This window comes from Monodelphis domestica, chromosome 4 (genome assembly GCF_027887165.1).
Source record: "Monodelphis domestica isolate mMonDom1 chromosome 4, mMonDom1.pri, whole genome shotgun sequence".
Lineage (NCBI taxonomy): Eukaryota > Metazoa > Chordata > Mammalia > Didelphimorphia > Didelphidae > Monodelphis > Monodelphis domestica.
In genome coordinates, this window is record NC_077230.1 from 121,890,868 (window position 1) to 121,904,232 (window position 13,365).

Here is a 13,365-nt window from a genome sequence, read left to right on the forward strand (position 1 = left end):
ATCACTTAGCTAGTGTCTGTAGCAGGACTTGCACTTAGGTCTTCCTTAGTCCAGCACTCATGTCACTATACCACATAGCTGCTTCTGCCTTTAAATAAACTGTGAGCCTTTTTCATTTTTGTACAATTTCTTCTGGAAAAATTCATTAACTGTGTTTTGTTCCACTATACTTAATAATTATTCCGTCTGGGTCTTATAGATCACTTTCTTACAAAAAAGAAGAATATTTGGCAACAGGTTTTGAGTGATAATACATGTATAACTCCGTGGAATTGCTTGTCAGCTCCGGGAGTGGAGAGGGAAGAGGAGAGGGAGACTATACAAATTTCGTAATCTCGGAAAACTTATGTTGAAAATTGTCACTGGAATAAATTAAGAAAAAAACAAAGTACTAAGCATTTAATTTTTATTACTGTAAATAAATAAAATGAATCTATGTTTATATTATACTTTCCAGGCCACAACATCTTTTTCTCAAAATAATCCTGAGGTAGACCGCACAAGTATGACAATAACAGTTTTACAGATGAGAAAACCAAGACACAGAAAGATGAAGGGACGCATCCAAACTCATGTAGCTAATGTGGGTTTTTTTTTCCAGTTAAAACGAAAATTCATTTAACAGCTAAAACCTCTCCTATGTACTTTTCCTTGCAAATCAGACTCTGAAACAAAGAAAAGAAAAGAAAAGAAAAGAAAAGAAAAGAAAAGAAAAGAAAAGAAAAGAAAAGAGGAAAAGAAAAAGCAAACGATCCTCTCAAATGGAACTTGTATATTTAAGTGATAAAGGGATGCACTTTGGGGGACGTTTCTATTTGTATTCTGAAATTCCAAATTAATGAGCATGGTAATTGTTACTGACACCGGCTTCACCCCTAGTGGCAGCAGCATCTGACTTTCCGCTCTGAGTCTGCAATGGGTCTCCAAACTACCTCCTGTGGTTCTCCTATACACCTTCACCTTTTACAGCGACTTGGGACAGCTCTGGTAACAACAGGAGGAGGAGGGTCTCAGTGCACGATTTTCAAGGTCACAGTGGGCGAAGCAAAGGGGATCACTGCGAAAGTAAATAAGTCATTCCCTCAATTCTAGTCCAGCTGTCCACCTCACGGTGCAGCCCGTGGCGTCCTGACGACTCTGTAACTCGGGCTGTGGCGGCATCCTTTTGCACTCACACTTATCTGCGCCGCATCAGGACCCAGGGGCTGACTGATCACATTATTGGGCTGTCTGGTGTCTTCAGGCTCTAGATCCTTGCCGGTCTGTCAAGGATGGGTTAGTTCTTCGGACCGGCACTACCTAGGGTCCCCTTCCCCGCTTCAGCGTATCTGCCTCACGCTGGACCCAGGACTTCACAGAAAGGGCTGGCCTTCTAGTAGAGTTGGGGCTACTGACAAAGGGCTTTTGGACCCTCTGAGGATCCGTATTTGAGGAGGGGGTTCTGAGGAAAGGCAATCGTCCGGAATAATGATGGGAACTTTGGGAGGAGACAATTATTTCCTGCTCTCTTTTTATGTGATCTTCAGGTTTTTTTTTAGTGTTTATTCTCGCTCCCACCCCCCACCCCCTTTGCCCCCAACCATCTATTTCCTAGTTGCTCTCCCAGAACTTCCACGTACTCAACTTCTTACTCGAAGATTAGTACATCTTCCACTCCACTCCAGAACTTTCCAGGAAAATGAATGCACTTCACTTCAATGATTTGACATTTTTTGGTTAGAATAGCAATATGATTCACCGATGATGTGTCATATTCTAGGAGTTCTGAGGATTATAAGCTCCAAACAGTTCAAGTTCTACACATTCTTTGCAATGATTAGAATGTGTTTCGGCTTTGTGCCAAATTATTAGAATAGTTCGGCTTTGTGCCAAAGTTTTATGTTCACAAAGCATGTCTTAAACCACAAAACTCTCACTAGCCCATCCTCTGCTCTGCAATGTCATCAGCTGAGGCTTAGATGATAGCAATTGGTATAGTGGTTTAAAGATAGACATATAGTATTAGCACCAAAACTATGTTCTTAATTTTTGAAAATATTATTTTCTTTAGACCTGGTTTTCCTCTCAAATGATGCACTTGTTCTAGCTTGTATAACTCTTAAACTTATTGAAATATTCAAAAGGAATCTCAAAAAATGAGGGAAAAATAAATGTTTGGCATTTCATGTATGTGTGCATACATCTAACATATTTGTATAAATGTGTGTATATATACATATATTTATCTCATATATTAAATATATACACACAATACAAAGTGTCTTCAGGGGTAGAGTGGGCCACAAATAATGGAGATAATCAATATTGGCTTCTTAAAGAAATTGATATGAATTGAGCCCTAGAAGGAATCAAGAGGATCAAAGACCCGAGTTGGAGAAGTAAGGGCACTCTAGGCGTGAAAAACTGCTTGTATATGTCATGGAAATGGCAGATGGAACACCAAGTCTGGGTAATAGAAAATAGGATATTATGGCTGAATGTAGATGTGAGGGGTAACAACATGTCATCAGGCATACAATTCACTCCCTAATTCATAGTTGGTCAAAAGACATGAAGAGGAAGTTCTCAGACGAATAAATTAAAACTATCCTATATGAAAAAATGCTCCACATCATTATTAGAGAAAGTCAAATTAAATCAACTCCGAGATACTACCTTACCCCAATCATTGACTAATATGACAAAAAAGGAAAATGATAAATATTGGAGGGGATGTGGGAAAACTGGGACATTAATAACACAATGTTGGTGGAGCTGTGAACTAACAAGACCATTCTGCATTGCAGTTTGGAACCCAGATTTAGAAAGCCAAAGGGCTATAAAACTGTGCATATCCTTTGACTCACCAATACCACTAGTATTTAACTCCTTTGAGAAACTCTAGGGCACCAAGGTAAGAACCTATGATGGACTCACAGCATCTGCTTCACATACAGGCATAGCAATTGAACCTCCCTTAAAAGAATTGACAAAACTATAAAGTTATAGCAGCTAATGGGGCTAGGTGGTGCAGTGGATAGAGTATTGGACTTGGAATCAGGAAAACATCTTTCATAAGTTCAAATCTGGCCTCAGACACTTAATAACTGGGTTGGCCTCAGTTTCTTAATCTGTAAAATGAGTTGGAGAAGAAAATGGCAAACCACTCAGTATCTTTGCCAAGAAAAACCCAAATGTGGTTTTAAAAAATAAGTCATATAACTGAAATGAATAAACAACAAAAGTGATAATAATTTTTAAACAGTGGGAAGTTTATATTTTTATACAAATGATATACTTTTTATTTTAGTGATGTGTTTTGTTTTACATGACAAACATTTACATATAGATAAGCCTCTAGTAGAAGTCTCTAGGTAGCATAGTGGATAAAGTGCTAGATTTGTAGTCAGGAAGACCTGAGTTCAGATCTTGCCTCAGATATTTACTAGACGTGTAACCACTTAATCTCTCTCAGCCTCAGTTTTCCCATCTGAAAAATGAGAATAATAAAATTGTAGTACTTACCTCACAGTGTTATTGCAAGAATCAAATTAAATAATATAGGTAAAGCACTTTGAGGACCTGAAAGCACTATGTATTGTTATTAATCTCCAGTGGAAGTTATACATGTCTTCCAATGGCATTGCCACTGTTGAAAACTTTTTGTGAACTCTCCTTCTAGAAGAGTTTTCAGAGATTGCTAACTGGCCGTACTAGAACGTCATTCTCTTTTTTTTTCTATTGTCACATCTCATTTTTTACCTAGCTTGATCATCACTTACCTCATTTATTACTATTGAATTCTAGTAACTTTTGGCAATTTTCAAAAATCTGTTTCAAAAGACAAGTTTCCAAAATGAATGAGATCTACTTAAGGGTTTAGCTTCCCAAGATGATTACTTTGAAAGGAATAAAACTTATGTGAATGAATAAATTATAGACTGCTTGAAAATTTTGAAAAGCAGTGATGTTACTTTAGCACAGCAGTTTTCAAAGTGTGGTCTGCAGACTCGTAGAGGTAACTTGGTACCTTTTCAGGGGGTCTGCAAGGTCAAAAATACTCTCATAATAATACTAAACCATTATTTGCCTATTGAAATGCTCCTCCCTTTTCCAATTACATATCTGTGACACCAGTTTTTCTTCATATATGCCCACCAAACCAATATTTCAACACACTGAATGCAGGAGATATAAGGATCCAGCTGTCATCTATTAAGTCAAACATTAAATATATTTTCACAAGTATGTAAAACAATGTCACTCTTCTCACTCAATTTTTTTTTGTTTTGGAAAAGTTATTTTTCATAAAAATATATTAACAAATATGCTAAAATATATTATTTTAAATGAATTAATAATATTGTTTAATTGTATTTTTTGTTTTCTAACATGGTAAAAATAAATAAATATAATTAATTCATATAAGCAAAAATTCTTTGGAGGCTTTGATGATTTTTAAGAGCATAAAGAAGTCTTGAGATCAAAAAGTTTTGAGACACATTGCTTAGAGTTATATTGACATTTTCCACTACTCTTACCATTATGCAATTAGTCACGTTTAAAATTTCTTCACTGAATTCAAGGGGCAATTTTCATAGACAACAGTGATGGCTATCAAAATCTTTTGGAAATCTCAATTTGAAAAGCTTAGTAATAAACAGATTCTAGTATGACTACTACTATCACATTCCTAATATTTAAAGCATTTTTATCATACTAGACAAAGGCTTCATCTTCCAAATAACTGGGACCCTGGACAACCCAAAGTTTTAGTGGTAGTTGACCCTATAAACTTATCAGTTAACAGAGTGGGAACATTGGTTTTTAATTTTAATACTTTATTTTTTCTAATTACTTGTAAAAACAATTTAACCTTTGTTTTTTTTTTAATTTTTAATTTCAAATTCTCTCCCATTCTCCATTCTTTCTCCCCCATCGAAAAAGAAAGCAATTTGATAAAGGTTATATATGTGCAATTATGTAAAATATATTCTAATATTAGTTATATTGGGAAATAAAATAGATTAAAAAGAAAAGGAAAAGAAATTTTAAAACAGTATGCTTCAATCTGCATTGAGATTTTCTCCAGAAATAGATAGCATTTTTCATCATAAGTCCCTCAGAATTGTCTCAGATCATTGTATTATTGAGAATAGGCAAGTCATTCTCATAGTTGATTATTGTACAATATTGCTGTTACTATGAACACTTTTCCTGGATCTGCTTATTTCACTTTACTTCAGTTAAATTTTTCCAAGATTTTCTGAAAGCATCTTGTTTGTCATTTCTTATAGCACAATAGAATTCCATCACAATCATATATCAAAGTGGCAATATTAATAATATGAATAAACTACCATTTTTATCTATTTAAAAATGGTATAAATCTAGGCAATTAAGTTAGCATAATAATTTAACTGGGTTTTTAAAAATAGTATACTTCACAATCTGTGCTTTACTTTTTTCATCGGGAAAAAATCTTGGTTATAAACAAGATCTCTATCCTGATTACTTACTTGATTCCAGCAGATGATTAGGTACTTCCTTTCTTTTCTTTGGCTCTTCTACAAGGCTGGCCAAAAGAATAGGAGATATTTCGGTATGTGTCCTTTCATCATCATTTGATTTTATATCTGTTGATTGTATCACCTCCATTTTATCATGAAAATTGCAGTCTCATAAATGGCCAATAGTTCACCTAAAGAGAGCACATGGGAATCATGTATAAGAAAAAGAAGCTACCATCATTTTAAAGAATTATGTTCAATTTTGTGATCCATAATTTAAGAAGGATATTGATAAGCTAGAGAGTATTCAGAAGAGGGCTTGAGGACAGCTAAAAGCCTTGAGTCTGAATCAAATAGGGATCAGTTTAGGAACTGAAGGTGTTTAGCTTGGAAAAGAGAAAATTTAGGAGTGATGAAAAAATCATTTTCAAGTGTTTAGATGTTGCCACTTGGAAGAGGAATTCAACCTGTTCTGTTGGGCTGCAGAGGGTAGTACCAGAAACAATGGGTGAAAGTGAAAGTTCACCAAAAAAAGGTGAACTTATGTTTGCCAAATTCCTAATAATAAGAGCTTTCCAAAAGCAAAATAGATTACTATTAGGGGTGGTGCGCTCCCAGTCCTTGGAAGCATTCAAGCTGAAGTTAAAGGATTAGTTGCTATGCCCAAAGGGTGCTAAAAGACTGCCTGCCCTTTGATCCAGCCATAGCACTGCTGGGTTTATATCCCAAAGAGATAATAAGGAAAAAGACATGTACAAGAATATTCATAGTTGCACTCTTTGTGGTGGCAAAAAATTGGAAAATGAGGGGATGCCCTTCAATTGGGGAATGACTGAACAAATTGTGGTATCTGTTGGTGATGGAATACTATTATGCTGAAAGGAATAATAAAGTGGAGGAATTCCATGGGGACTGGAACAACCTTCAGTAAGTGATGCAGAGTGAGAGGAACAGAACCAGGAGAACATTGTACACAGAGACTGATACACTGTGGTACAATCAAATGTAATGGACTTCTCTACTAGTGGCAATGCAGTGATCCTGAACAACTTGGAAGGATCCATAAGGAAAACCACCTTCCACATACAGAGGAAAAACTGTGGGAGCAGAAACACGGAAGAAAAACAACTGTTTGATTACATGAGACGAGGGGATATGATTGGGGATGTAGACTCTAAATGAACATCCTAGTGTAAATATGGAAATAATATGGAATATGGTCTTGATCAAGGACACATGTAACACCCAGTGGAATTGCGGGTCAGGTATGGGAAGGGGTGGGGAAAGGGGAGGGAGGGAAAGAAGATGATTCTTGTAACCAAGGAATAATGTTCTAAATTGACTAAATAAAATTAAAAAACTGAATGGTTAATAGCCAAGTATTCTATACCTTTTGGGTATGAGTTGAGCTAGATGGCTGCTGAGATCACTTTCAGCTCTAAAAAATTGGTAATTCTATTCCTTGAACTAGACCAGTTTCAGAAAATTACATGCATCAGTCCAATGACTTTTTCCCTTTCAAGTAAATGTGAGTAATTGTTTCTTGCCCTTTCTACTTATTCTCTTTCTCTGAACCAACAACTCTTATTTGTCCAAGATGAAGGAATAATAGCCATAAAATGACAAGTCTTTTTTTTTTAATTCAAATATACTGAATATTTAATCTTTCTTAGATGATCTGGGGATACTTGAGAATCTTACTTAGCCTCAGGGCATTTATTCTGAACATGAATTCCCCTTGTAATGAAGATATGTGGAAATGCTGGTTAATAGCAAATTCCAGTTAATATCCTTTTAAATTTACTATATCTTAAAATAACCTATGCTTGTGGTTTTTTAAGTGAATATTAAAAGCCAAAATGCACTAAGATCCATAAGACATTTCTATCTGATTTGCACTTGAAACTTTCCATTGTGAAGAAGATGGAATGTTTCACGAATTTATGTGTTAGCCTTGTGCTGGGGCCATGCTAATCTCTGTATTGTTCCAATTTTAGTATATGTGCTGCTGAAACAAGCACAAAAAAAATGACAAGTTTTATTGAGCAACTGTGCAAGAATCTATTTGTGCCCATAATTATTCATTTGAATCTGAAATGACCTCAGATCCTTGAGATGGGAAATGGGAGGAATATTATGGAATAGGTTTTCTAGTTTACCTTGTCACAGTTCTAAAATTTCTAGTAGGGCTCTGGGATGTAATTGCATGATCTTTGTTTAAGGACTGATGTGACCTACAATGATGAAAAAGTCCAAGACAGGAAACGACCTTGTCTTGTAACACAATGTCAACTCTTCAGGATTCAAAGACTAATTATCACTCTAAGAATTCTGCAAGAAACTTATTTAATTCTTCCCTATCTCTTTCCTGCTTCTAACCTTTAGAACATTTCATTTTTCATAGGGGGTGGAAATGAAAAAAAGTAAATGAAATTAAAATTCACTTCTGGAATAAGCAAGAACCCTTCCTAAATAGGGGAACTTCAACTAGAGATATGAGAGGGGGAAAGGATTTGAGATTACCTATGAATTTCATTTACTTCTACTATCCTAGACTTCTCCTCCATGAAAATCCCAGGGTTGATAGCAGAGAAGACATGGTTGTAGGGCACCTTATGAGGTCATCAAGGTCCTTACCATTAGGCAAAACCATCTCAGAGAGCTGAAGATACCTTCTATTTTTAAAGATATCTGGAGAACACTTCACAACTCTCTTATTCCACTGTGTTATCTCTTGTGTGGAGTGGAATTCTGGGGAGGCTCATACCCCCAGAAATCACTCTAATGAGCAGACAGGAGACTTGATAAGATGCTGGCAGAGAAAAGCTGCTTTATTGGGAGAAAACAGCCTACAGCAAGGAGGGGAGAAGGGGAAAGGGAAGGGGAGGAAAAGGGATTGTGTCTGCACAAACAGCTTGGTCAGGGCAAAAATGTCCTCTCTTCTTCTAGGTACAAACACAGACTTTATAATAATCCTGATCCAAGATTCTCCTCCTCCCCTCCATCCAATATCACAGAAGGGGAGTGATTTACAGTCTTTAGAATGTGATTTTCAACATTATGTAACCTTAAAGATCCCCATGATCAAGAAAAACCTGTGAGTATCATGGGATTCCCAGGCTGGGGCCATAATGATACTTTAGAAACTCACTGTCCTTTCCCTCCTTCAGCTTATTTTATAGTATGGCTTTCGTCCCAGGGTACAGATAAATTCTTCTCAAGGTTTTTGAAAAGAGGTCAGGAAAACAAAAATTTAGAGGGGAGCAAGCAGTTTTAGTTTAATGAATAGTAACACTAAGGGGTCTTGAGAACTGGGGTTACAAGTCAAATACTACTTGGAGAATTACACACAGAATCTCATCCCACACACCTCTTCACTGTTACGAAGTTCTTTCAAGTATCTATATTAAATTTGGAGGGAAATTTGCTTAAGTCCCTCAGATCTCATAAAACATCTACTATTATATGTAAAATATAAACTTCTTCAGGGCAAGATGGATCTTTTTGTTTTTATTTGTATCCCAAGTGCTTAGTACAGTGTCTGGGCACATAGTTACACAACTAATTAGTGGCTTTAAACCAGCCCTACCTGCAATTGGCATTCTATCAACTCCTGGCATTCAGGGTCAGTCTGGGTCCAATCCATCTTTGCAGACATCTCATGATTGATTCTCAAACATCCTCCACTCTAACCAGCCTGGTCTACACATTGTTCATTCTGACTTATCCCATCCCTATATCTAACTCTAGGTCATCAATTCTATATCAAAATCTCTCACATTTAATCTTTTCTTCCTAACCACACTACAATCACTTTAATGCAGGCTCTTGTCATTTCTTGACCAACAATCACTTTGGTATCCCAATTGGTCTCCTTGCAAACAAATATTCCCTCCTCTCCAATCCATCCACCATTTGTATGAAAACTGATATTCTTGTAGAGGAAGTCTGTCACTCTTCTGCTCAAAAAGTTTCAGTGGTTCCCTAATGCCTTTGGGCTAAAATATAAACTTCTGTTTAGCATTACAATCTGGTTCCAGACTATCTTTTTAGCCTGATCACTCAATATTTTGGAGTTTTATACCAATTAGTTTACTTTCTGTTTCCCACACAGAACATTTATTCTCTAGTTTCTATAGTTTGTACAAGTTGTCTCGACAGTGGGCAGTGCTCTCCCTCCTTACTTCTGCCTCTTTTAGCTCCTTTCAAAGTTCAGGAAAAGTGCCACCACCTTGGAAAGGCTTTGTTTATATGAAAATCTTAACTCAAGAAGTACCTAGCACCCATGCCCCAAAACACCATTTTTGTTGCCACTTACCCCATTTACTGTGTGTGTTTTTAAACATTTTCTGTATATTTATTAACATATATCATCAGTAGCCGAATGTAAAATATAAGCTCCTTGAGAGCTTGTTTTTCCTCTGACCTTAAAACTTACAAACAATACAAATGTTCTGGGTTTTAATTGTGTACTGCCTTTTTATTGGTATTTTTACACATAAAAGTTCATCAACAAGCATTTATCAAGTACCTACTATGTGTCAGGCACTGTGCATACAGATCTCATAACCTCATTTAAGTTGTAAAGGGCACAGAAACCATATAGTATATATATTTGCATCCCTGTTAACTAGTTGTTTAATTGATTCATCACATTGGCAAAAAATATTAGAGTGGCTTCAAACAGGGTTAAGTGACTTTCCCAAAGTCACACAGTTATTAATCAAGACCACCTAGGCCATATATTACCTAGTGTGATCTTGGACAAATCATTTAATAGGAATCTATTAAATAAAGGCATTGAACAAGATGACCTCTTTGGTTCCTTCAAGATCTATGATACTAATTAATACTTTTATTAAAGGTGAGGACTCTAAGGCTGACACTAAGACAGGAAGGTCTTTCTACAGGTCCTCTCATTCCTTCATCCTATTCCATTTTAACACCAGGCTGGAAGACAGGTTCAAGTTCTACTTTCTGACACATTTGATGGTGGAACACAGGACACGCCCCAAAACTCGTTAGTCAGTTTTATAAGGCCACAAAGTCTCAGAGAAGATTCAGCTGGCATTTGTAGGGTTCCTCATCGGGATGTCCCTACACTTAGGAAATCACAAGTCCATCTCTTTATCTACTCATCCACTCACTTAAAAACTCGCAGAATGTTAAAGGTGCGGATGGAGCCTAGAAGTCCATCTATCCGATCCCCGCCCCGCCCTCCATTCTGAAAAGGAGCAAACAGGAGTTGAGAAGGAGAAAATGACTTACCTAAGTCACATAGTTGAAAAAAAGAAAGCGCTGGGGCTTATAAGGCAGGCCTCCAGAACCCGAGATGCCACATTCGGTCCCCGCCAGCCCCAGGCATCTCATTCCCTCCCCATTTTCCCCAGGATTTCTTCCCACCTTATCTCGTTCCGGTGCTGTTCAACTCAACTCCCCAAGTGGGGCTGGTACCCGGGGCCGCAGGGCCGTGCCCCCGCGCCGCCCCGGGCCGGGAGCCTAGAGCGGCCGGGCGGGCCAGACTCTTCAGCCCCAGGCACGCCGCCGTTGCTGCTATGACAACAGGACGCTCTTCCATGACAACGGGCGAAAGGACCGAACCAAGTGACTTCCATTCGAGGGGGATGGAACCGGAGGAATTGAAAAAAAAAATGGGGTGGTGGTAACGAGGGGAATGGAGAAATAAAAGTGAAGACTTTATGATAAGCCCTGTTTCTGTGTTGGTTTCAGAGGACGCACCAAAGCTAGATCGGGGACAACCTTCTGTAAAGCGGGCGGAAAGAGAAAAATGACCCTTTAGAGGACGAAAATAAGATGTACCCTACCATTATTCAGCTACCAGAAGAGAAGGGACCCAGCAGGATGTTAAGAGGAAAAAGATTAGCACGAGAAGGCTCGAACTTTTCTAGGAAAACTGGGACCAGTTTGCTCTTTTCCGCCCTGGCAGAAAAAGCAACTTCATATACCTAGAACGGTCCCTCCACAAATACAAAGCAAGAGTTTTAGGAAGACAAACAAGCAGCCGAAGCTCGCCTCAGGGGGCTGAAACTTTGCAAAAGAGTCGCTGATTGTGCCCCTCCGAGGATTTTAAAAGTTTGGAGATAAATCTGCATGTCTATGGAATATCACTGTGCTGTGAGGAACCTCAAACATGATAAATCCCGAAAATCTTGGGAAAATTCGCATGAAATGATACCCGTGAAGTGTGCAGAGCCAAGAAAACAACATGTACAATGACTACCACAAGGAAAACGTAAATAGCAACTACACATAAGCAAAATCCGTAATGAACGTTTCAAAATTAATAAGCAGAAATGTGGGAAGGCAGTTTCACTTCATTCTGTGCAGAGGGGGAAGCGCTACACGTCGCCCATATTTTCAGGCTTTTTCTGATGTATTGCAAACCAGCATAACTGATAATGATCAGCAAAACTTCTGGATTTTTCCTTTCCTTTCCTTTTTATTTATTTATTTTTTGGTTGTTATCTTAGACAATACTATTTATTATATAGGATGACTAGGGATGGGGAGAAAGGGAAAGGCTATTGGGGAAAACTATGGTGATGTAAAAAACAAAAGTTTTCAATAAAACCCTTTTAAATTATATGCTTGTGTTTGTTTATCCTCGTTATTTTAGAACTCAGGGTTGTAGACAATTTAGAGAAGAGGTAAAAGAAAATATTATGGGTAGCTAGGTGGTGCAGTGGATGGAGAGCACTGTGCCAAGAGTTAGGAACATCTGAATTCAAATTCAACTTCAGACTTTGGGAATGATATTTAGGTTAAGAAATAGATGACATAGAAGGATGACAATACTCTTGACTGAAATCAGGAAGTTCTGAAAAGAGATGCATTTGGAAGCTGAGGTTAACAAATTCTTTTTTGAATATGCTCCATCTGAGATGCTTACAGAAGATGAAGGAAGGGAATAAACATTTGTATAGAGTCTATGTGCCAGAAACTGTGCTAAATACTTTTAAAAATATGTTATCTCATTTAATCTTCATACTATTATTATCCTTGCTTTATAGTTGAGGAAACTAAGGCAGCAGAGGTCAAATGAATTGCCTCACATAGATAGTGTCTTGAGGTTAGAAATGAACTCAGGTCTTCCTAACTCCAAGCTTAATGCTCCATCCTTGGCATCTTCAGTTTTTCCAACAAATATCTCCTGTTACACGACATTGAACTTGTAAGTGATCATTTCATAGCAGGCATTTCATGATATGGGACAGATGAAAAAGGCAGACTAAATGTTAATGATCACTGATAATGAGGCGGTCTGACTAAGATCATAGATTTAGAATAGAGCGGAGAGATCCTTTAGCCTAATCCCTTTATTTCACAGAAAATGATAGTGACACTAGGGAATTTCAGTAGTTTGTTCATAATCACACAGATGAGGAAGATGAATCAAGATTTGATTCTAAGTCCTCTCACTGTGGAGGCCCTATTCTTTCCATTGCACCCTGTGGTCTCAGAGTGCAATGACACTTTTATAAGACAAAGATTCTCTGGGATAGGCTTAGTGAAGGCAGCAGTGACTTCAGAGCAATAGTAGCAGAAGGTAGATAGATTGTTGAAGATTGGCTAGCAGAACTGATGTAGATTAGATACAAAATGATATCCAGGAAGGCAAGGCTAAATTGTGATTTGCAGTGGTAGAAAGAGAGCCTTGTGCAGTTAGAGCTGAGGACAGTGTAGGGTAAAGGAGCAAAGAGATGCTTAGAAAAGCATTCCAATACCAACACAAGGTAACCCTCTCTTTGGTGTCTCTGGAATATAAATTCCCATCACAATCCCCTCCCCACTGGGGTTTTCCACTTTTCCCACTGATGAATCCTTGGAGGGAAATAGTTTTCATTGTTTTCTGCAT

General features: G+C 37.6%; 1 protein-coding gene and 1 non-coding gene across 6 annotated transcripts in view; both read right to left on the minus strand.

Annotated features, from left to right (window-relative positions):
- Positions 1 to 11,048, minus strand: part of CFAP221 (cilia and flagella associated protein 221) — a 144,611-nt gene extending 133,563 nt beyond the window's left edge. For 4 of the 5 annotated variants that reach the window (XM_007494060.3, XM_056793753.1, XM_007494059.3 and 1 more), the window contains exons 1-2: positions 10,893 to 11,048; positions 5,499 to 5,680 (exon numbers count right to left, since the gene is read on the minus strand). In XM_007494060.3, coding sequence (XP_007494122.2) covers positions 5,499 to 5,637 — 139 coding nt within the window. In that variant the 5' untranslated portion in view covers positions 5,638 to 5,680; positions 10,893 to 11,048. Of the gene's footprint in view, positions 1 to 5,498; positions 5,681 to 10,757 lie in introns of all 5 variants that reach the window. The other variant, XM_007494058.3, reaches the window with a different exon arrangement.
- On the minus strand, positions 7,407 to 7,510 carry LOC130454106 (U6 spliceosomal RNA). Its single transcript, XR_008911790.1, has one exon. It is a non-coding gene; the product is annotated as a U6 spliceosomal RNA (small nuclear RNA).
- Positions 11,049 to 13,365: the final 2,317 nt, after the last annotated feature.